This window comes from Oncorhynchus tshawytscha, linkage group LG19 (assembly GCF_018296145.1).
Source record: "Oncorhynchus tshawytscha isolate Ot180627B linkage group LG19, Otsh_v2.0, whole genome shotgun sequence".
NCBI lineage: Eukaryota > Metazoa > Chordata > Actinopteri > Salmoniformes > Salmonidae > Oncorhynchus > Oncorhynchus tshawytscha.
The window spans coordinates 3779347-3801846 of NC_056447.1; the positions used below are offsets into that span (position 1 = coordinate 3779347).

The 22500-nt window shown below is 42.4% G+C and overlaps 1 protein-coding gene across 4 annotated transcripts in view; it reads right to left on the bottom strand.

Annotated features, from left to right (window-relative positions):
* Positions 1-22500, bottom strand: part of LOC112218237 (ATP-binding cassette sub-family C member 8) — a 140741-nt gene that overhangs the window by 21231 nt on the left and 97010 nt on the right. For all 4 annotated transcript variants that reach the window (XM_042301247.1, XM_042301246.1, XM_042301245.1 and 1 more), the window contains exons 21-26: positions 18223-18307; positions 17193-17273; positions 16772-16909; positions 16533-16658; positions 15256-15352; positions 2197-2444 (exon numbers count right to left, since the gene is read on the bottom strand). In XM_042301247.1, the coding sequence (XP_042157181.1) occupies positions 2197-2444; positions 15256-15352; positions 16533-16658; positions 16772-16909; positions 17193-17273; positions 18223-18307 (775 nt within the window). The remainder of the gene's footprint in view (positions 1-2196; positions 2445-15255; positions 15353-16532; positions 16659-16771; positions 16910-17192; positions 17274-18222; positions 18308-22500) is intronic.

A 22500-nucleotide genomic window follows, 5' to 3' on the forward strand; every position in this document is an offset into this window, starting at 1 on the left:
TGTGCGTGTGTGTGTGTGTGCGCGTGTATGTGTGTGTGCGTATGTGTGTGTATGTGTGTGTGTATGTATGTATGTGTGTGTGTATGTGTGTGTATGTGTGCGCGTGTGCGTGTGTGCATGTGTGTGTATGTATGTGTGTGTGTGTGTATAACTATCTACTGTATCAGCTGCTGTCCCCTGCCACCCACTGGATGACTGTATGAAATGTGACCTGGCATTAAGCAGAGGACACAGTCTATTAATAAGAGGCTGGGTTTAGTAGCGCCAGGATAACCCACACACCTGCCACGGCCCTAATGTGTGAATGACACAGCTTACCCTCTCCTGCATGCTTGTGTGTGTATACTCTCCTGTATATGTATATATATATATATATATATATATATATATATATATATATATATGCATGCTTGTGTGTATACTCAATTCCTAATAAAGGTAATGACATTACGCCACTAATTACATTGCAATGCCATTTGGAAAAATATTTTCTAAGTGTCCAAATATGATTGTTATATTATGAATACACAATGAGGTTGGGGAGACATTGCCATGATGAGAATATCAATCCTATCTTTGTGAACATTTATTGGAACCTAGAAACACTTCCGGTTATAATTCACAATCAACGGAGACCATGCAACAAAAATATATATATATACACACAAGGGTCAACTCAGATAGTCTGTGTAGCAATTTTGTTAGCTATTTAGACTTATGGCTTGGGGATATAAGCTGTTTATTAGCCTGTTGGCGTCAGACTTGATGCAGTGGTAACGTTTGCTGAGAGGAAGCAGAGAGAACCGTCTATGGCTTAGGTGGCTGGAGTCGGTAATGATTTTCCGGGTCTTCCTTTCACACCGCCTGGTATAGATGTCCTGGATGGCAGGGAGCTCGGCCCCAGTGATATACTGGGCTGTCCGCACCAACCTCTGTAGCGCCATGTGATGGAGGGCGGTGCTGTTGCCATATCAAGCAGAGATGCAGCCAGTCAAGATGCTCTCAATGGTACAGCTGTGGAACTTTTTGAGGATTTGAGTTCCCATTCCAAACCTTTTCAACCTCTTGAGGGGGAAGAGGCTCTGTCGCGCCTTCTTCACGAATGTGGGCGTGTGGAGCATTTTAAGTCGGAACACGGAAGTGATTTGTACATTGAGTAACTTGAAGCTCTTGAACTGCTCCACTGCAGCCCGGTCGATGTGGATGGGGGCATGCTCGCCCCTCGATTTCCTGTAGTCCACAATCAGCTCCTTCGACTAAATTTGAGGGAGAGGTTGTTGTCCCGGCACCACCCTGCCAGGTAACTGACCACCTCCCTGTAGACTGTCTCATCGTTGCCGGTGATCAGGCCTACCACCGCTCTGTGGAGTGTACGGCTTAAAGTGGTCCTATGGACAGATATTCCAATCTCCGCTGTGGAACTTTGCAGATCCTTCAGGGTTATCTTTGGTCTCTTTGTTGCCTCTCTGATTAATCCCCTGCTTGCCTGGTCCGTGAGTTTTGGTGGGCGGGCCTCTCTTGGCAGGTTTGTTATGGTGCTATATTCAATTTTTTAATAATGGATTTAATGGAGCTCTGTGGGATGTTCAAAGTTTGATATTTTTGTTATAACCCAACCCTGATCTGTACTTCTCCACAACTTTGTCCCTGACCTGTTTGGAGAGCTCCTTGGTCTTCATGGTGCCGCTTGCTTGGTGGTGCCCCTAGCTTAGCGGTGTTGCAGACTCTGGGGCCTATCAGAACAGGTGTATATACATACTGAGATCATGTGACAGATCATGTGACACTTAGACTGCACACAGGTGGACTTTATTTAACTAATTATGTGACCTGAAGGTAATTGGTTGTATCAGATCTTATTTAGGGGCTTCATAGCAAAGGGGCTGAATAGATATGCACGCACCACTTTTCACCACAAGTTTATTTTTTTTCATTTCACTTCTCCAATTTGGACTATTTTGTGTATGTCCATTATATGAAATCCAAATAAACATCTATTTAAATTATAGGTTGTAATGCAAACTAGGAAAAACGCCAAGGGGAGTGAATACTTTTGCAAACTAACATTTCACCAGGTCCTTTAAAGTAAATACTACACTGTAAGGTAAAGAGTGTACTGTAGATTAAAGCATAATCACAGTGTTTTAAAAGCACATTGCCATTTGGTTTGGTAGAAATTGAAGCCTGTCACCTGACCTGAGCGACGGAGCAGTTCCTCCCGGTGGCTTCCATCTTGGCATTGATGACGCGGGACGTCCAGTGGGCCAGCCAGTAGTCGATGGCAACCATGAGGGAGTGTTTAAAGAGCTGTGATAGGAGGAGCAGCAGCAGGAGGAGGAGCCCTGCAGAGGACAGGTAGACACCACAGGAGTGCCAGGGGATGGTGGTGCGGTGACGCATGGCCTGGGACAGATTGTCATCCTCGTCACTGTCCACAGACTCTTCTGGAAGAACAGAGATATGCATGAGAGAGGGATAGACTGTGTGAGGGTGGGGGGGGCTGTGTGTGTGTGTCCCCACTATATATATGCCCCTTCCATCTCGCCTCTCTCTGCTTCTCCCCTCCTCTCTCCCCCTATATCCCGGTCTCTCTTCTTCTTCTCCATGTCCTTTCTCTCTCTCTAATGGTTACAATATGACAGGCGTATCTGTGTGGCTAGAGAGGAGCAGGAGGACAGGAAGTGAAATGGGACTCAGGAGAGGAAGGCTGTTTCAGCTACTGACTGAAAGACTGGAAGGCAGCGTGATAGGCCATTTCACAGCAGCTCAGGTGGCGAGAGAGAGAAACAGTTAGAGAGAGAAACAGAGAGAGAAACAGTTAGAGAGAGAAACAGTTAGAGAGAGAAAAGAGAGAGAAACAGTTAGAGAGAGAAAAGAGAGAGAAACAGTTAGAGAGAGAAAAGAGAGAGAAACAGTTAGAGAGAGAAACAGTTAGAGAAACAGTTAGAGAGAGAAACAGTTAGAGAGAGAAACAGTTAGAGAGAGAAACAGTTAGAGAGAGAAACAGTTAGAGAGAGAAACAGTTAGAGAGAGAAAAGAGAGAGAAACAGTTAGAGAGAGAAACAGTTAGAGAGAGAAACAGTTAGAGAAACAGTTAGAGAGCGAAACAGTTAGAGAGAGAAAAGAGAGAGAAACAGTTAGAGAGAGAAACAGTTAGAGAGAAACAGTTAGAGAGAGAAACAGTTAGAGAAACAGTTAGAGAGCGAAAAGAGAGAGAAACAGTTAGAGAGAGAAAAGAGAGAGAAACAGTTAGAGAGAAACAGTTAGAGAGAGAAAAGAGAGAGAAACAGTTAGAGAGAGAAAAGAGAGAGAAACAGTTAGAGAGAAACAGTTAGAGAGAGAAAAGAGAGAGAAACAGTTAGACAGAGAAAAGAGAGAGAAACAGTTAGAGAGAGAAAAGAGAGAGAAACAGTTAGAGAGAGAAACAGTTAGAGAGAGAAAAGAGAGAGAAACAGTTAGAGAGAAACAGTTAGAGAGAGAAACAGTTAGAGAGAGAAACAGTTAGAGAGAGAAAAGAGAGAGAAACAGTTAGAGAGAGAAAAGAGAGAGAAACAGTTAGAGAGAGAAAAGAGAGAGAAACAGTTAGAGAGAGAAAAGAGAGTGAAACAGTTAGAGAGAGAAACAGAGAGAGAAACAGTTAGAGAGAGAAACAGTTAGAGAGAGAAACAGAGAGAGAAAGGAGAGTGAAACAGTTAGAGAGAGAAACCGTTAGAGAGAGAAACAGTTAGAGAGAGAAAAGAGAGAGAAACAGTTAGAGAGAGAAACAGAGAGAGAAACAGTTAGAGAGAGAAACAGTTAGAGAGAGAAACAGAGAGAGAGAAACAGTTAGAGAGAGAAAAGAGAGAGAAACAGTTAGAGAGAGAAACAGTTAGAGAGAGAAAAGAGAGAGAAACAGTTAGAGAGAGAAACAGTTAGAGAGAGAAAAGAGAGTGAAACAGTTAGAGAGAGAAACAGTTAGAGAGAGAAACAGAGAGAGAAACAGTTAGAGAGAGAAAAGAGAGAGAAACAGTTAGAGAGAGAAAAGAGAGAGAAACAGTTAGAGAGAGAAAAGAGAGAAAAGAGAGAGAAACAGTTAGAGAGAGAAAAGAGAGAGAAACAGTTAGAGAGAGAAAAGAGAGAGAAACAGTTAGAGAGAAACAGTTAGAGAGAGAAACAGTTACAGAAACAGTTAGAGAGCGAAACAGTTAGAGAGAGAAAAGAGAGAGAAAAGTTAGAGAGAAACAGTTAGAGAGAGAAACAGTTAGAGAGAGAGAGAGAAACAGTTAGAGAGAGAAAAGAGAGAGAAACAGTTAGAGAGAGAAAAGAGAGTGAAACAGTTAGAGAGAGAAAAGAGAGAGAAAAGAGAGAGAAACAGAGAGAGAGAGAAAAGAGAGAGAAACAGTTAGAGAGAGAAACAGAGAGAGAAACAGAGAGAGAGAGAAAAGAGAGAGAAACAGAGAGAGAAACAGAGAGAGAAACAAGAGAGAAACAGAGAGAAAAAGAGAGAGAAAAAGAGAGAAACAGTTAGAGAGAGAAACAGTTAGAGAGAGAAACAGTTAGAGAGAGAAACAGTTAGAGAGAGAAACAGTTAGAGAGAGAAACAGTTAGAGAGAGAAAAGAGAGAGAAAAGAGAGAGAAAAGAGAGAGAAACAGATAGAGAGAGAAAAGAGAGAGAAACAGTTAGAGAGAGAAAAGAGAGAGAAACAGTTAGAGAGAGAAACAGTTAGAGAGAGAAACAGTTAGGGAGAGAAACAGTTAGAGAGAGAAACAGAGAGAGAAACAGAGAGAGAGAGAAAAGAGAGAGAAACAGTTAGGGAGAGAAAAGAGAGAGAAACAGTTAGAGAGAGAAAAGAGAGAGAAACAGTTAGAGAGAGAAACAGTTAGAGAGAGAAAAGAGAGTGAAACAGTTAGAGAGAGAAACAGTTAGAGAGAGAAAAGAGAGAGAAACAGTTAGAGAGAGAAACAGTTAGAGAGAGAAAAGAGAGTGAAACAGTTAGAGAGAGAAACAGTTAGAGAGAGAAAAGAGAGTGAAACAGTTAGAGAGCGAAACAGTTAGAGAGAGAAAAGAGAGAGAAACAGTTAGAGAGAGAAACAGTTAGAGAGAGAAACAGTTAGAGAGAGAAAAGAGAGAGAAACAGTTAGAGAGAGAAACAGTTAGAGAGAGAAAAGAGAGTGAAACAGTTAGAGAGAGAAACAGTTAGAGAGAGAAAAGAGAGTGAAACAGTTAGAGAGCGAAACAGTTAGAGAGAGAAAAGAGAGAGAAACAGTTAGAGAGAAACAGTTAGAGAGAGAAAAGAGAGAGAAAAGAGAGAGAAACAGTTAGAGAGAGAAACAGTTAGAGAGAGAAACAGTTAGAGAGAGAAAGGAGAGTGAAACAGTTAGAGAGAGAAACAGTTAGAGAGAGAAAGGAGAGTGAAACAGTTAGAGAGAGAAACAGTTAGAGAGAGAAACAGTTAGAGAGACAAAAGAGAGAGAAACAGTTAGAGAGAGAAACAGAGAGAGAAACAGAGAGAGAAACAGTTAGAGAGAGAAAAGAGAGAAAAGAGAGAGAAACAGTTAGAGAGAGAAAAGAGAGAGAAAGAGTTAGAGAGAGAAACAGAGAGAGAAACAGTTAGAGAGAGAAACAGTTAGAGAGAGAAAAGAGAGAGAAAGAGTTAGAGAGAGAAACAGAGAGAGAAACAGTTAGAGAGAGAAACAGAGAGAGAAAGGAGAGTGAAACAGTTAGAGAGAGAAACAGTTAGAGAGAGAAAAGAGAGAGAAACAGTTAGAGAGAGAAAAGAGAGAGAAACAGTTAGAGAGAGAAAAGAGAGAGAAACAGTTAGAGAGAGAAAAGAGAGAGAAACAGTTAGAGAGAGAAAAGAGAGAGAAAGAGTTAGAGAGAGAAAAGAGAGAGAAAAGAGAGAGAAACAGTTAGAGAGAGAAAAGAGAGAGAAACAGAGAGAGAAATAGAGAGAGAAAAGAGAGAGAAACAGTTAGAGAGAGAAAAGAGAGAGAAACAGTTAGAGAGAGAAAAGAGAGAGAAACAGTTAGAGAGAGAAAAGAGAGAGAAAAGAGAGAGAAACAGTTAGAGAGAGAAAAGAGAGAGAAAAAGAGAGAGAAACAGTTAGAGAGAAAAGAGAGAGAAACAGTTAGAGAGAGAAAAGAGAGAGAAACAGAGAGAGAAACAGTTAGAGAGAGAAAAGAGAGAGAAACAGTTAGAGAGAGAAAAGAGAGAGAAACAGAGAGAGAGAGAGAAACAGAGAGAGAAACAGAGAGAGAAACAGTTAGAGAGAGAAAAAGAGAGAGAAAGAGTTAGAGAGAGAAAAGAGAGAGAAAAGAGAGAGAAACAGTTAGAGAGAGAAAAGAGAGAGAAAAGAGAGAGAAACAGTTAGAGAGAGAAAAGAGAGAGAAACAGTTAGAGAGAGAAAAGAGAGAGAAAAGAGAGAGAAACAGTTAGAGAGAGAAAAGAGAGAGAAAGAGTTAGAGAGAGAAAAGAGAGAGAAAAGAGAGAGAAACAGTTAGAGAGAGAAAAAGAGAGAAACAGTTAGAGAGAGAAACAGTTAGAGAGAGAAAAGAGAGAGAAACAGTTAGAGAGAGAAAAGAGAGAGAAACAGAGAGAGAAACAGTTAGAGAGAGAAAAGAGAGAGAAACAGTTAGAGAGAGAAACAGAGAGAAACAGAGAGAGAAACAGTTAGAGAGAGAAACAGAGAGAGAGAAACAGTTAGAGAGAGAAACAGTTAGAGAGAAAAAGAGAGAGAAACAGTTAGAGAGAAACAGTTAGAGAGAGAAACAGTTAGAGAAACAGTTAGAGAAACAGTTAGAGAGAGAAAAGAGAGAGAAACAGTTAGAGAGAAACAGTTAGAGAGAGAAAAGAGAGAGAAACAGTTAGAGAGAGAAAAGAGAGAGAAACAGTTAGAGAGAGAAAAGAGAGAGAAACAGTTAGAGAGAGAAAAGAGAGAGAAACAGTTAGAGAGAGAAACAGTTAGAGAGAGAAACAGTTAGAGAGAAACAGTTAGAGAGAGAAACAGTTAGAGAGAAACAGTTAGAGAGAGAAAAGAGAGAGAAACAGTTAGAGAGAGAAAAGAGAGAGAAACAGTTAGAGAGAGAAAAGAGAGTGAAACAGTTAGAGAGAGAAAAGAGAGAGAAACAGTTAGAGAGAGAAACAGAGAGAGAAACAGAGAGAGAGAGAAAAGAGAGAGAAACAGTTAGAGAGAGAAACAGAGAGAGAAACAGAGAGAGAGAGAAAGAGAGAGAAACAGAGAGAGAAACAGAGAGAGAAACAGAGAGAGAGAGAAAAGAGAGAAACAGTTAGAGAGAGAAACAGTTAGAGAGAGAAACAGTTAGAGAGAGAAACAGTTAGAGAGAGAAACAGTTAGAGAGAGAAACAGTTAGAGAGAGAAACAGTTAGAGAGAGAAACAGTTAGAGAGAGAAACAGAGAGAGAAACAGAGAGAGAGAGAAACAGAGAGAGAAACAGAGAGAGAGAGAAAAGAGAGAGAAACAGTTAGAGAGAGAAACAGTTAGGGAGAGAAAAGAGAGAGAAACAGTTAGAGAGAGAAAAGAGAGAGAAACAGTTAGAGAGAGAAACAGTTAGAGAGAGAAAAGAGAGAGAAACAGTTAGAGAGAGAAAAGAGAGAGAAACAGTTAGAGAGAGAAACAGTTAGAGAGAGAAAAGAGAGTGAAACAGTTAGAGAGAGAAACAGTTAGAGAAACAGTTAGAGAGCGAAACAGTTAGAGAGAGAAAAGAGAGAGAAACAGTTAGAGAGAAACAGTTAGAGAGAGAAACAGTTAGAGAGAGAAACAGTTAGAGAGAGAAAAGAGAGAGAAACAGTTAGAGAGAAAAGAGAGTGAAACAGTTAGAGAGAGAAAAGAGAGTGAAACAGTTAGAGAGAGAAACAGTTAGAGAGAGAAACAGTTAGAGAGAGAAACAGAGAGAGAAAGGAGAGTGAAACAGTTAGAGAGAGAAACAGAGAGAGAAACAGTTAGAGAGAGAAACAGTTAGAGAGAGAAACAGAGAGAGAAAGGAGAGTGAAACAGTTAGAGAGAGAAACAGTTAGAGAGAGAAACAGTTAGAGAGAGAAAAGAGAGAGAAACAGTTAGAGAGAGAAACAGAGAGAGAAACAGTTAGAGAGAGAAACAGTTAGAGAGAGAAACAGAGAGAGAGAAACAGTTAGAGAGAGAAAAGAGAGAGAAACAGTTAGAGAGAGAAACAGTTAGAGAGAGAAACAGTTAGAGAGAGAAAAGAGAGAGAAACAGTTAGAGAGAGAAACAGAGAGAGAAACAGTTAGAGAGAGAAACAGTTAGAGAGAGAAACAGAGAGAGAAAGGAGAGTGAAACAGTTAGAGAGAGAAACAGTTAGAGAGAGAAACAGTTAGAGAGAGAAAAGAGAGAGAAACAGTTAGAGAGAGAAACAGAGAGAGAAACAGTTAGAGAGAGAAACAGTTAGAGAGAGAAACAGAGAGAGAGAAACAGTTAGAGAGAGAAAGAGAGAGAAAGAGAGAGAAACAGAGAGAGAAGAGAAAGAGAGAGAAACAGTTAGAGAGAGAAACAGTTAGAGAGAGAAACAGAGAGAGAAACAGTTAGAGAGAAAAGAGAGAGAAACAGTTAGAGAGAGAAAAGAGAGAGAAACAGTTAGAGAGAGAAAAAGAGAGAAAAGAGAGAGAAACAGTTAGAGAGAGAAAAGAGAGAGAAACAGTTAGAGAGAGAAAAGAGAGAGAAACAGTTAGAGAGAAACAGTTAGAGAGAGAAACAGTTACAGAAACAGTTAGAGAGCGAAACAGTTAGAGAGAGAAAAGAGAGAGAAACAGTTAGAGAGAAACAGTTAGAGAGAGAAACAGTTAGAGAGAGAAAAGAGAGAGAAACAGTTAGAGAGAGAAAAGAGAGAGAAACAGTTAGAGAGAGAAAAGAGAGTGAAACAGTTAGAGAGAGAAAAGAGAGAGAAAAGAGAGAGAAACAGAGAGAGAGAGAAAAGAGAGAGAAACAGTTAGAGAGAGAAACAGAGAGAGAAACAGAGAGAGAGAGAAAAGAGAGAGAAACAGAGAGAGAAACAGAGAGAGAAACAGAGAGAGAGAGAAAAGAGAGAGAAACAGTTAGAGAGAGAAACAGTTAGAGAGAGAAACAGTTAGAGAGAGAAACAGTTAGAGAGAGAAACAGTTAGAGAGAGAAACAGTTAGAGAGAGAAACAGTTAGAGAGAGAAAAGAGAGAGAAAAGAGAGAGAAACAGATAGAGAGAGAAAAGAGAGAGAAACAGTTAGAGAGAGAAAAGAGAGAGAAACAGTTAGAGAGAGAAACAGTTAGAGAGAGAAACAGTTAGGGAGAGAAACAGTTAGAGAGAGAAACAGAGAGAGAAACAGAGAGAGAGAGAAAAGAGAGAGAAACAGTTAGAGAGAGAAAAGAGAGAGAAACAGTTAGAGAGAGAAAAGAGAGAGAAACAGTTAGAGAGAGAAACAGTTAGAGAGAGAAAAGAGAGTGAAACAGTTAGAGAGAGAAACAGTTAGAGAGAGAAAAGAGAGAGAAACAGTTAGAGAGAGAAAAGAGAGAGAAACAGTTAGAGAGAGAAAAGAGAGAGAAACAGTTAGAGAGAGAAACAGTTAGAGAGAGAAACAGTTAGAGAGAGAGAAAAGAGAGAGAAACAGTTAGAGAGAGAAACAGTTAGAGAGAGAAAAGAGAGAGAAACAGTTAGAGAGAGAAACAGTTAGAGAGAGAAAAGAGAGAAACAGTTAGAGAGCGAAACAGTTAGAGAGAGAAAAGAGAGAGAAACAGAGAGAGAAACAGTTAGAGAGAGAAAAGAGAGAAAAGAGAGAGAAACAGTTAGAGAGAGAAACAGTTAGAGAGAGAAACAGTTAGAGAGAGAAAGGAGAGAGAAACAGTTAGAGAGAGAAACAGTTAGAGAGAGAAAGGAGAGTGAAACAGTTAGAGAGAGAAACAGTTAGAGAGAGAAACAGTTAGAGAGACAAAAGAGAGAGAAACAGTTAGAGAGAGAAACAGAGAGAGAAACAGAGAGAGAAACAGTTAGAGAGAGAAAAGAGAGAAAAGAGAGAGAAACAGTTAGAGAGAGAAAAGAGAGAGAAAGAGTTAGAGAGAGAAACAGAGAGAGAAACAGTTAGAGAGAGAAACAGAGAGAGAAAGGAGAGTGAAACAGTTAGAGAGAGAAACAGTTAGAGAGAGAAAAGAGAGAGAAACAGTTAGAGAGAGAAAGGAGAGTGAAACAGTTAGAGAGAGAAACAGTTAGAGAGAGAAACAGTTAGAGAGAGAAACAGAGAGAGAAACAGTTAGAGAGAGAAAAGAGAGAGAAACAGTTAGAGAGAGAAAAGAGAGAGAAACAGTTAGAGAGAGAAAAGAGAGAGAAACAGTTAGAGAGAGAAGAAACAGAGAGAGAAGAGAGAGAGAAACAGTTAGAGAGAGAAAAGAGAGAGAAACAGTTAGAGAGAGAAAAGAGAGAGAAACAGAGAGAGAAACAGTTAGAGAGAGAAAAGAGAGAGAAACAGTTAGAGAGAGAAAAGAGAGAGAAAAGAGAGAGAAACAGTTAGAGAGAGAAAAGAGAGAGAAAGAGTTAGAGAGAGAAAAGAGAGAGAAAAGAGAGAGAAACAGTTAGAGAGAGAAAAGAGAGAGAAACAGTTAGAGAGAGAAACAGTTAGAGAGAGAAAAGAGAGAGAAACAGTTAGAGAGAGAAAAGAGAGAGAAAGAGTTAGAGAGAGAAAAGAGAGAGAAAAGAGAGAGAAACAGTTAGAGAGAGAAAAGAGAGAGAAAAGAGAGAGAAACAGTTAGAGAGAGAAAAGAGAGAGAAACAGTTAGAGAGAGAAAAGAGAGAGAAACAGAGAGAGAAACAGTTAGAGAGAGAAAAGAGAGAGAAACAGTTAGAGAGAGAAACAGAGAGAGAAACAGAGAGAGAGAGAAACAGAGAGAGAAACAGAGAGAGAAACAGTTAGAGAGAGAAAAGAGAGAGAAAGAGTTAGAGAGAGAAAAGAGAGAGAAAAGAGAGAGAAACAGTTAGAGAGAGAAAAGAGAGAGAAACAGAGAGAGAAACAGTTAGAGAGAGAAAAGAGAGAGAAACAGTTAGAGAGAGAAAAAGAGAGAAAAGAGAGAGAAACAGTTAGAGAGAGAAAAGAGAGAGAAAGAGTTAGAGAGAGAAAAGAGAGAGAAAAGAGAGAGAAACAGTTAGAGAGAGAAAAGAGAGAGAAACAGTTAGAGAGAGAAAAGAGAGAGAAACAGTTAGAGAGAGAAAAGAGAGAGAAACAGAGAGAGAAACAGTTAGAGAGAGAAAAGAGAGAGAAACAGTTAGAGAGAGAAACAGAGAGAGAAACAGAGAGAGAAACAGTTAGAGAGAGAAACAGAGAGGGAAACAGTTAGAGAGAGAAACAGTTAGAGAGAGAAAAGAGAGAGAAACAGTTAGAGAGAAACAGTTAGAGAGAGAAACAGTTAGAGAAACAGTTAGAGAGCGAAACAGTTAGAGAGAGAAAAGAGAGAGAAACAGTTAGAGAGAAACAGTTAGAGAGAGAAAAGAGAGAGAAACAGTTAGACAGAGAAAAGAGAGAGAAACAGTTAGAGAGAGAAACAGTTAGAGAGAGAAACAGTTAGAGAGAGAAAAGAGAGAGAAACAGTTAGAGAGAGAAACAGTTAGAGAGAAACAGTTAGAGAGAGAAACAGTTAGAGAGAGAAAAGAGAGAGAAACAGTTAGAGAGAGAAAAGAGAGAGAAACAGTTAGAGAGAGAAAAGAGAGTGAAACAGTTAGAGAGAGAAAAGAGAGAGAAACAGTTAGAGAGAGAAACAGAGAGAGAAACAGAGAGAGAGAGAAAAGAGAGAGAAACAGTTAGAGAGAGAAACAGAGAGAGAAACAGAGAGAGAGAGAAAAGAGAGAGAAACAGAGAGAGAAACAGAGAGAGAAACAGAGAGAGAGAGAAAAGAGAGAGAAACAGTTAGAGAGAGAAACAGTTAGAGAGAGAAACAGTTAGAGAGAGAAACAGTTAGAGAGAGAAAAGAGAGAGAAACAGATAGAGAGAGAAAAGAGAGAGAAACAGTTAGAGAGAGAAAAGAGAGAGAAACAGTTAGAGAGAGAAACAGTTAGAGAGAGAAACAGTTAGAGAGAGAAACAGTTAGAGAGAGAAACAGTTAGGGAGAGAAACAGTTAGAGAGAGAAACAGAGAGAGAAACAGAGAGAGAGAGAAAAGAGAGAGAAACAGTTAGAGAGAGAAACAGTTAGGGAGAGAAAAGAGAGAGAAACAGTTAGAGAGAGAAGAGAGAGAAACAGTTAGAGAGAGAAACAGTTAGAGAGAGAAAAGAGAGAGAAACAGTTAGAGAGAGAAAAGAGAGAGAAACAGTTAGAGAGAGAAACAGTTAGAGAGAGAAAAGAGAGTGAAACAGTTAGAGAGAGAAACAGTTAGAGAAACAGTTAGAGAGCGAAACAGTTAGAGAGAGAAAAGAGAGAGAAAAGAGAGAGAAACAGTTAGAGAGAGAAACAGTTAGAGAGAGAAACAGTTAGAGAGAGAAAGGAGAGTGAAACAGTTAGAGAGAGAAACAGTTAGAGAGAGAAACAGTTAGAGAGAGAAAGGAGAGTGAAACAGTTAGAGAGAGAAACAGTTAGAGAGAGAAAAGAGAGAGAAACAGTTAGAGAGAGAAACAGAGAGAGAAACAGTTAGAGAGAGAAAAGAGAGAAAGGAGAGAGAAACAGTTAGAGAGAGAAAAGAGAGAGAAAGAGTTAGAGAGAGAAACAGAGAGAGAAACAGTTAGAGAGAGAAACAGTTAGAGAGAGAAACAGAGAGAGAAAGGAGAGTGAAACAGTTAGAGAGAGAAACAGTTAGAGAGAGAAACAGTTAGAGAGAGAAAAGAGAGAGAAACAGTTAGAGAGAGAAAAGAGAGAGAAACAGTTAGAGAGAGAAAAGAGAGAGAAACAGAGAGAGAAACAGTTAGAGAGAGAAAAGAGAGAGAAACAGTTAGAGAGAGAAAAGAGAGAGAAACAGTTAGAGAGAGAAAAGAGAGAGAAAAGAGAGAGAAACAGTTAGAGAGAGAAAAGAGAGAGAAAAGAGAGAGAAACAGTTAGAGAGAGAAAAGAGAGAGAAACAGTTAGAGAGAGAAAAGAGAGAGAAACAGAGAGAGAAACAGTTAGAGAGAGAAAAGAGAGAGAAACAGTTAGAGAGAGAAAAGAGAGAGAAACAGTTAGAGAGAGAAACAGAGAGAGAAACAGAGAGAGAGAGAAACAGAGAGAGAAACAGAGAGAGAAACAGTTAGAGAGAGAAACAGAGAGGGAAACAGTTAGAGAGAGAAACAGAGAGAGAAACAGAGAGAGAAATAGAGAGAGAAACAGTTAGAGAGAGAAAAGAGAGAGAAACAGTTAGAGAGAGAAACAGTTAGAGAGAGAAAAGAGAGAAACAGTTAGAGAGAGAAAAGAGAGAGAAAAGAGAGAGAAACAGAGAGAGAAACAGAGAGAAACAGTTAGAGAGAGAAACAGTTAGAGAGAGAAAAGAGAGAGAGAGAAAAGAGAGAGAAACAGAGAGAGAAACAGAGAGAAACAGTTAGAGAGAGAAACAGTTAGAGAGAGAAACAGTTAGAGAGAGAAACAGTTAGAGAGAGAAACAGTTAGAGAGAGAAAAGAGAGAGAAACAGTTAGAGAGAAAAGAGAGAGAAACAGTTAGAGAGAGAAACAGTTAGAGAGAGAAAAGAGAGTGAAACAGTTAGAGAGAAAAGAGAGGGGGAAGAGAAAAGAGAGAGAAAAGAGGGGGAAGAGAAAAGACAGAAATATAGCTTCAGCTAGAGACAGAGCAGGGTCATGGCTCTGAAGGGATCCAGCTTTTGTAAAATTAAAGTCAAAAGTAGATTTTTTTTGTGGTTGTTGCATTTTAGCTAACCCTAACCATTTTTCTACACCTTAACCAAATCCCCCTAACCTGCTACCAAAATGAAAATCTGACATTCATTTGACAAAAGCTGGATCCCTTCTAGCCATGACCACACGGCCAACTGGTCGTTCAGTCCTGCATCGATACATCGTTTGTTTCCCAATGGGAAACATCATTTGTTTCATGTGTTGGGTTAGACCGAGCACATAGAGCAGGGACAGTAGACAGGACACATTGACCATGGGGAGCGGAGCAGTGCCGACGACTACCCACCTCTTCCCCTTATCGAAACATACATGACACCATGCGGGCAAGCCTCAGTGCTGACGACTGAATGGGCGTGTCTCCGGGACAGGCCGGAGGGAGAGATCAGGAAAGAAAGAGCGAAGGATGGGAGGGAAAGAGAGAGGGAGAAAACAAGAGAATGGAAATGGCACGAAGCGGAGCATGAGTCTGCGAGCTGCAAGCCTACACGGGAGTCACACGGGACGGAGTACGCAGTTGCAACACGATGACACAGACTGGTCGCGGACCGGGAACCACTCAGTAAAACCATGCGGTCGGCCACATCTACAAGAGCAGCGGCACCCTGCGCTGGGGTTGTCTCAGTCCACACCGGGGTGACACCAGAGCACAGTACCACGACCATGACACTGTCACCTCAGCACATAGGATGCATTTGCCCTTAGATAGATCCTGATCTTGAGTCAGTTTTGTGGATGAAGGTAATGATTTGGGGATGGGGAGGGTACGCTGATCCTAGATCTGTGCCTAAGGGTAACTTCTATCTGGACATCACAGCGGAGAGACACACACGCAGGGTTTGTCCCAATACTCTGAACCAGTGTGGGAACCAGTGTGGGACTCTGGTCCTAGGCAGTAGCAGTGTGTTGGTTCTCATTTCCCTCTGGTACTTTATTCTATCATTGGCATTGATTCTTCACCTGGTTTGTCAGGCCTAAAACCAGTTGTTGGTTGAAGGATGAAAACCAGCAGAAAATGTAGCCCCCCCAAAGACCAGATTCCCCCTTTTCCTTTTCAACAGATCTTAAAAGAGGTGGACGTCTCTGGCCCAGGACTTGACTAGTCCACGCCTTTTACAGATCAGTGTTGACAAAGAAAGAGCGCAGAGTGCAGAGTTTGAGCTGAGGTACTTTACTGGGACATCGCCACAGACAGACCCCACAGGATCACACACACACCGTTAGTCCCACTATCGGTTCAAAAACTGATACTCTGCAGAGGCATCCCATTTTAACACCTAGTAAATGTAGCACCTGACATTTTGTAGTCTCCACAAAGCATACTGAAGTAACTAGCTAGCAACTAGTTAGCCCAAAGCATACTGAAGTAACTAGCTAGTAACTAGTTAGCCCATGCTAACCCCCCTGGTTCCCATCAGCGAGTGATTGACAGTCGGTGTCCTTCAATCCCATTTGGGAAGTTTGTGAACTTTGACCTCTCACCTTTGTCCTCCTCCTCAGTCTTGGCGGCCTCTTTGGAGTACATGGCTCTCCGCAGGTTCTTGCGCTCCAACACCGTCATACTCTCAGGCACTGTCTCCTGGAGAACGCACACGGACACACATCAGAGTTTCAGCTGAGATAGTTTGCTGAAATAGATTTGACCAGATGAATTTAAAGCAAAGCAGGAAAGAATGAGCCAAAAAGAACAAGCCCCGTTGCTCATCAGTTGTGTGACCCTGTGACGAAGTCGACCGTTACGTTGTGCACTTCCATTTATAGCCTGATTCTAAAAGTCTCATCAATCTTCACACAATACCCATAAGGACAAAGCAAAAACGGTTGTTTTTTGGGGGAAAATGTTGCTAATTTATTACAAATTAAGAAACAGAAATAGCGTATTCAGACTCTTTGCTAGGAGACTCGAAATTGAGCTCAGGTGCATCCTGTTTCCATTGATCATCCTTGGGATGTTTCAACAACTTGATTGGAGTCCACCTGTGGTAAAAGGCTGTAACGTAACAAAATGTGGAAAAAGTCAAGGGGTCTGAATACTTTCCGAATGCTCTGTATCTGTGTATGGTTGTGTTTAATCAGGCAGCTCTGTTTTGGGGTGCGTTCAGTTCGCTCCAACGTTTACGACATTACGTGACTGTTTGTACTGAACGACACGTTTCCCTAACAGAGTGCTCACGGTTGTTTGGCAGGGTAGCCTAGTGGTTAGAGTGTTGGACTAGTAACCGGAAGGTTGCAAGTTCAAACCCCCGAGCTGACAAGGTACAAATCTGTCGTTCTGCCCCTGAACAGGCAGTTAACCCACTGTCCCTAGGCCGTCATTGAAAATAAGAATTTGTTCTTAACTGACTTGCCTGGTTAAATAAAGGTCAAATAAATAAAATAAACAGCCGTTGAGGTATGTTTGCTCCCGTGTGGTGGGTGTGGCAAGGTGAGGCCTGATCAATATGGGTGTAAACATTTGAAATCGCTAAAACACACCGTACAAAGTCATCACACCGTTCTTCCAACTGGTTGTTCAGTATGGCACCGTTTCCGGTTAATTCAACACACCGTTATTTCGTACTGAACGCAGGAGCCCTGATCTTTTTTCACTTATTAGTCTTTTGACCAATCCGATCAGCTATTTTGACTAATAACTGGGCAAACGATCAGAATTGGGCTGCCCGTGTAAACTCAGGCCTATGAGAGGTGAGGATGTGTTATCATCACACCCCTTTTGACCCTATTATGGCCACCTGGAGACACGCGGTCCGATACAGTACCTTCTCAAACTCTCCGTCCTGCCGGTGCATCAGGGTCTTCCACTGTTCAAACAGCTCCGGTTCAGAGTTCTGGATGTCTTTCAGAGTCCCCTCGGTTTGAGTGGTCCCGTTCTTCATCGCTACGATCTGACCACGGAGGGAGAGAGGGACTGAATTAATGGCCGTCTGGATGTGAGTGAAGAACGCTGCTTGTGGAAACACAATACACACACATGCGTGCCCGCACACTCTACTCTCACCCAGTCAGCGTGGGGTAGGTACTGTAGCTTGTGAGTGACCAGCACCACAGTCCTCTTCTCTTCTCTCAGCAGTTTGAGGATGCCCTCCTGCATCAGGTGGTCACTCAGGTGAATGTCCAACGCTGAGAACGGGTCATCCTGAAACAACACAGAGGGACATGCTTCCATGGCCTACAATCAAAGACAATGTATTCTAGCTTCCTCCCAATGTTTCCAACGCAGAATAAATGAATGCAGAGACGAGGTGAAGAGTGGTTTGCAAAAGGGGGAGAATATCGGTTCTATGTGACTCATCATGAATTCAATAGGGGGAGAATATCGGTACTATGTGACTCAATATGATTCAAAAGGGGGAGAATATCGGTTCTATGTGACTCAACATGATTCTTGTGGAGGTCACCGTGTAGACAGGTTCTCTCACCAGGAAGACGACGTTGGCCTGTTGGTACAGGGCTCTGGCCACACCTATACGCTGGCGCTGCCCTCCAGATAGAACTATACCCTGTGGAGAGAGAGGGAGGAGGGACAGAATGAATGGAGGTACGTGGAGTGTACAATCTCAGCGTTATCAGACCACATTACAGTGTGTGTGTGTGTGTGTGTGTGTGCGCGCGATTGAGTCAGGAGCTCTCCCCAAAGGTAGACGGATGTATCTGCCCTCTTCTTCCTTTACTGCCACTAAGACTCGCTGTAGTGGAAAGATCTACTATCCAGTTCTCTGTGCATAACAGGGTCAAGCCTATTCTATAGAAGTAGTAGTGCACACCAATTAACACACACACACATCACCCAGAACTCAAATCTTGCGTATGTTCACGTAGTCTATTCAGGAGAGGTTACACAAACAGCAACATTACAGAAATAAACACCACAATATTATTACAACACACACTCATACCTTTGTCACAGAAACACAACCAAGACCTGCTTACGTAACAGAATGATGCCTGAACAAAACAGACATGACAGTGTACTGGGTGAGCTCTGGCGAAGCTAGCTTCCTGTACATACAGTACAAACAACCAGATAGGTGGTGACAGGGCTCTCTATAGCGAAAGAGATTCTGTCGCAAACCTGAATACATCAAGATTCTATAAAAGGTTATACTTGATTACTACTATTATAATGTGGTCCCCTCGATTGCCATTTAGTAAGTGAGAATGACAAGAGACAGGTACGAGTGGTCCCGAGTGACAGAAACAGTGACAGGTACGAGTGGTCCCGAGTGACAGAAACAGAGACAGGTACGAGTGGTCCCGAGTGACAGAAACAGAGACAGGTACGAGTGGTCCCGAGTGACAGAAACAGTAACAGAGACAGGTACGAGTGGTCCCGAGTGACAGAAACAGAGACAGGTACGAGTGGTCCCGAGTGACAGAAACAGAGACAGGTACGAGTGGTCCCGAGTGACAGAAACAGTGACAGAAACAGTAACGGTGCGGGTCACTGACCCTCTCTCCGATCTCCGTCTGGTCTCCCTGTGGCAGGATGTCGATATCCGGCTGCAGGGAACACGCCTCGATGACAGCCTTGTACCTGGACAACACAGAAACAGATAATCAGATGACAACCGTGACATTAAAACAAATACCCTGAAATGTCAATGGGCTGAGGAAAGCTGAACAGATTCCTAGTGATTTGTACTGTCAGAGTAACGATATCATGGTACACTGTCAAAAAAACATGTTACCATTGTTTTTACGGTAATTTACAGGCAGTAAAAGTACATTTTACAGTAAAATAAATGGTACAGTATGTTACCATAACCAGTTTTATGGTACCAATACGGTTACTGTAATCCATTTACGACATCCAATACTCTTACTGTTATCTATGTACCGTAAGACAGCAACAGTACATTATTCTAAGGTTGTATTCAGGATAAACATCTCCACAGAGAAGAACATTTTAAGAGGATCAAGTTAAACAATGAATCTCTAAATGGGTCCAACGTACGTAGACCTGCGCGCATGCACGTTTGTAGGGGGCTTGGGGAGTCAGAGATGCTTAACCAAGCAAGAGGAGCCAAGGCACTCTTTTTTTTTACTCTAGCTAGCGAGGACGATTGAACTTCCGGATCCGGCGTTCTACGCTCGTGTACAAGCGCGAGCTACACGTCAGGCTAGTCTGGCGTTCTGTTTTACAACACTACTTTTTTTTTTGCCACAGAAGCAAACATGTCTCTTTTTTGTAGTGCAGTTGCTAGAGCTTGGACTGCTACTACTACTCATGAGAGGGGGGGGTGAGAACTGCTGTCCAGCTGTAGAAAACGAGGCTAGACCCTCATCTACATAACACCAGGTTGTGTGTAGTGGCCTGTCAATGGACCTCATGTACAAAAGCCCAACAAGTTTACCGAGTGACTGATTGAAAACAACAATACTTTCGGCCACATGTAGAAATAACCAGACAAATACATTTGCAGACCTTTCAGATATGTGTTTACTATCACAAGAGGAACATAGTCTGACGTAAAACAATCCCACACACAGGTGGGAAAGGGAAATAAGAGAAAACAAACAGGTAAATTACCCACCACCCTGATGTATGAATGAGAGAAGGAAAAAAAAAGCACACAACCATTTTGGGGTTTGAGACAAAACGTGAGGAGATGATCGGCAGGACACCATCCATGGTACCGTGACGTCGTAGACGGGTTTATTTTGCTGGACGCTGCTGTTGTTTCTGTCACTCTTGCTGCTGCTTCTTTAAGGCATCCACCCGCTGCATAATGACTGTGTCGTATTGTCTCACCAGCTCGCACCGACGTTCCACCAAAACTGGACATAATTGCGCTTAGCAAAATCTCATTATAAAAATAACAAAAAAATGACATTTGCAAGCGGTACAAGCGAAGTAGCAGAACGTCCATCTCGTCAGTGTTTATACCAGAAGGGATGCTGGGAAAATGTGATGTGGACACAGCGGTGGGACTTATGTTGCAAAACTCATTCAATATCATATAATAACCCCTCAGTCTTCCCAAGGGATAACACGTCAGGTCTCAATTTCCATGTTGGAAAGAAACTGTGTCGAATGTTGGAGGATATTACAAGGAGCTGGCCCCCTTTTGTGACGACATTGCAACACTGCGCTACGCTCCATCGGCCCCGTCTGCGTATTGTCTGTAGACCCCTTAAGAAGACTTGAATTATATAAAGGGATGAATGAAGAGTCTGGCCCTGGGGCTTTATTAAAGAGAGATGGAGAGAGAGAGAGAGGGTGGAGAGGGAATGAGAGGACAGATAAAAAGAGAGAAAAAAAGAAAAGCCCGAAGAGGAGAATAAAACAGACAGGCTGTAGGAAAGGAACAATAGAGCAGCATCTGGGGTAGTTACAGTAAAACGTCTAAAATGAATGCATCCAGGACTATAACATTCACGTTTGGTTAAGTAGGTTCTCCATCCTCAAGTCAGCGGCTAGGAGGGTCCTGGACGAAGACAACGTCTGGACTGGGGAACTAAAATGGCCGGTCCAGTTGAGACCGGACCCAACCGCTTCCCAGCACCATCACACTGGGGAACAACAGAGGTTCCGTCCACTACTACGGCATGCCCAAAACTGTGCAGGAACTGTGGCCAACTGGGCCATCTGGCTACAGCTTGCAAAGCCATCGTCTGCAAGATCTGTAAAGACAGACTGTGTATCCATATGCCCCTACAACCTGTGTGGGAAAGAGCACCACTTCTTCAAAAACCTGCCCCAGTTCCTAGGTCAGCAGGGCAAGGGCTAACGCCACCAAATGCAACCACACTAACCCAAATCCCAACCCCCCCAGCCCCAGACAACAACGAAGACACAGAACACAGACCTCTCCACAGGCACCGCCCAATCCACCACCCAAGATGTCCCAGAAACAGCACCCACCTCTGCCCCCAACAAATCCCGTCCTAGCCACCCCCCCCTCGTCAAAGGGAAGCCAGTTTCGAAAGTTACCATAAAACCGGAAGAACCCCTCGCCTCACAACTCCTTTTCTTAGATGATGATGACCCAAACTGGACAAAAAAAATTACCAAACGTAAAAGACCAGACAAACATCAGACCAGACAAGAGACCAACAAGAGACCAGACAAACAACAGACCAACAAGAGACCAGACAACAGGCTAGACAAACAGACCAACAAGAGACCAGACAAACAACAGATCAACAACAGACCAGACAAGAGACCAGACAAACAACAGACCAGACAAGAAACCAGACAAACAACAGACCAGACAAGAAACCAGACAAACAAGAGACCAGACAAAGAGACCAGACAAACAACAGACCAACAAGAGACATCAGACCAGACAACAGAACAACAAGAGACCAGACAACAGGCCAAACAAGAGACATCAGACCAGACAACAGAACAACAAGAGACCAGACAACAGGCCAGACAAACAGACCAACAAGAGACCAGACAAACAAGAGACCAGACAAACAACAGACCAACAAGAGACCAGACAAACAACAGACCAGACAAGACACCAGACAAACAAGAGACCAGACAAAGAGACCAGACAAACAACAGACCAACAAGAGACCAGACAAAAACAGACAGACCAACAACAGACCAGACAAACAACAGACCAGACAAACAACAGACCAGACAAACAACAGACCAGACAAACAAGAGACCAGACAAACAACAGACCAGACAAACAACAGACCAGACAAACAAGAGACCAGACAAACAAGAGACCAGACAAACAAGAGACCAGACAAACAAGAGACCAGACAAACAAGAGACCAGACAAACAAGAGACCGGACAAACAACAGACCGGACAAACAAGAGACCAGACAAACAAGAGACCAGACAAACAAGAGACCAGACAAACAACAGACCAACAAGAGACCAGACAAACAACAGACCAACAAGAGACCAGACAAACAACAGACCAGACAAGACACCAGACAAACAACAGACCAGACAAACAACAGACCAGACAAACAACAGACCAGAGAAACAACAGACCAGACAAACAACAGACCAGACAAACAACAGACGGAACAATAGACCAGACAAACAACAGACCAACAAGAGACCAGACAAACAACAGACCAACAAGAGACCAGGCAAACAACAGACAGACAAGAGACCAGACAAGAGACCAGACAAACAACAGACCAACAAGAGACCAGACAAACAACAGACCAACAAGAGACCAGACCTGAAGACCACCCCAGAACCCAAACCCTGATGCCAGAAAACACAACCTATCCCTCTGAGAAACCGTCACCCCCCTTGACCCCCCTACCACCAGGAAGTCAGTGGGGAGGCACACCAAGACCTGTGAACAGCCAAGATCCACCCAACAACACAAACGACCTGCTAGAGGCCCTCATCCAAACTGAAAAAAAAGTATCATTTGAGTTGCCTCTTCATTAATTCTCCTGCCCCCACAAAAAAAAACGTAATGTGAAAAAGTCGATTTTCATCCCGGGCCTATATTCTAAGACTTGATTGGGGTTTGGCCGGCCCGGGTTTAGCGCAACATTGTAACCTACTGTATGTGTGAGAACAACGGGTGGCCGTGGCTGTGTGAGAAGTGCGTCTGTATCTCTCACATAACTAGAATGAGATTCACTTTCTATGAACTCTCTCCCTCTCTTCTCTGATAGACATGAGCCTGCAACTTTCATCTCTCCAGCGTCCCACTTCAATATTTATTTCCTTATAGAATTATTGCCACGCAAAGGGTTCTGGAGGAACTGCAGTACCCCTGATAAATTTAAATACATTT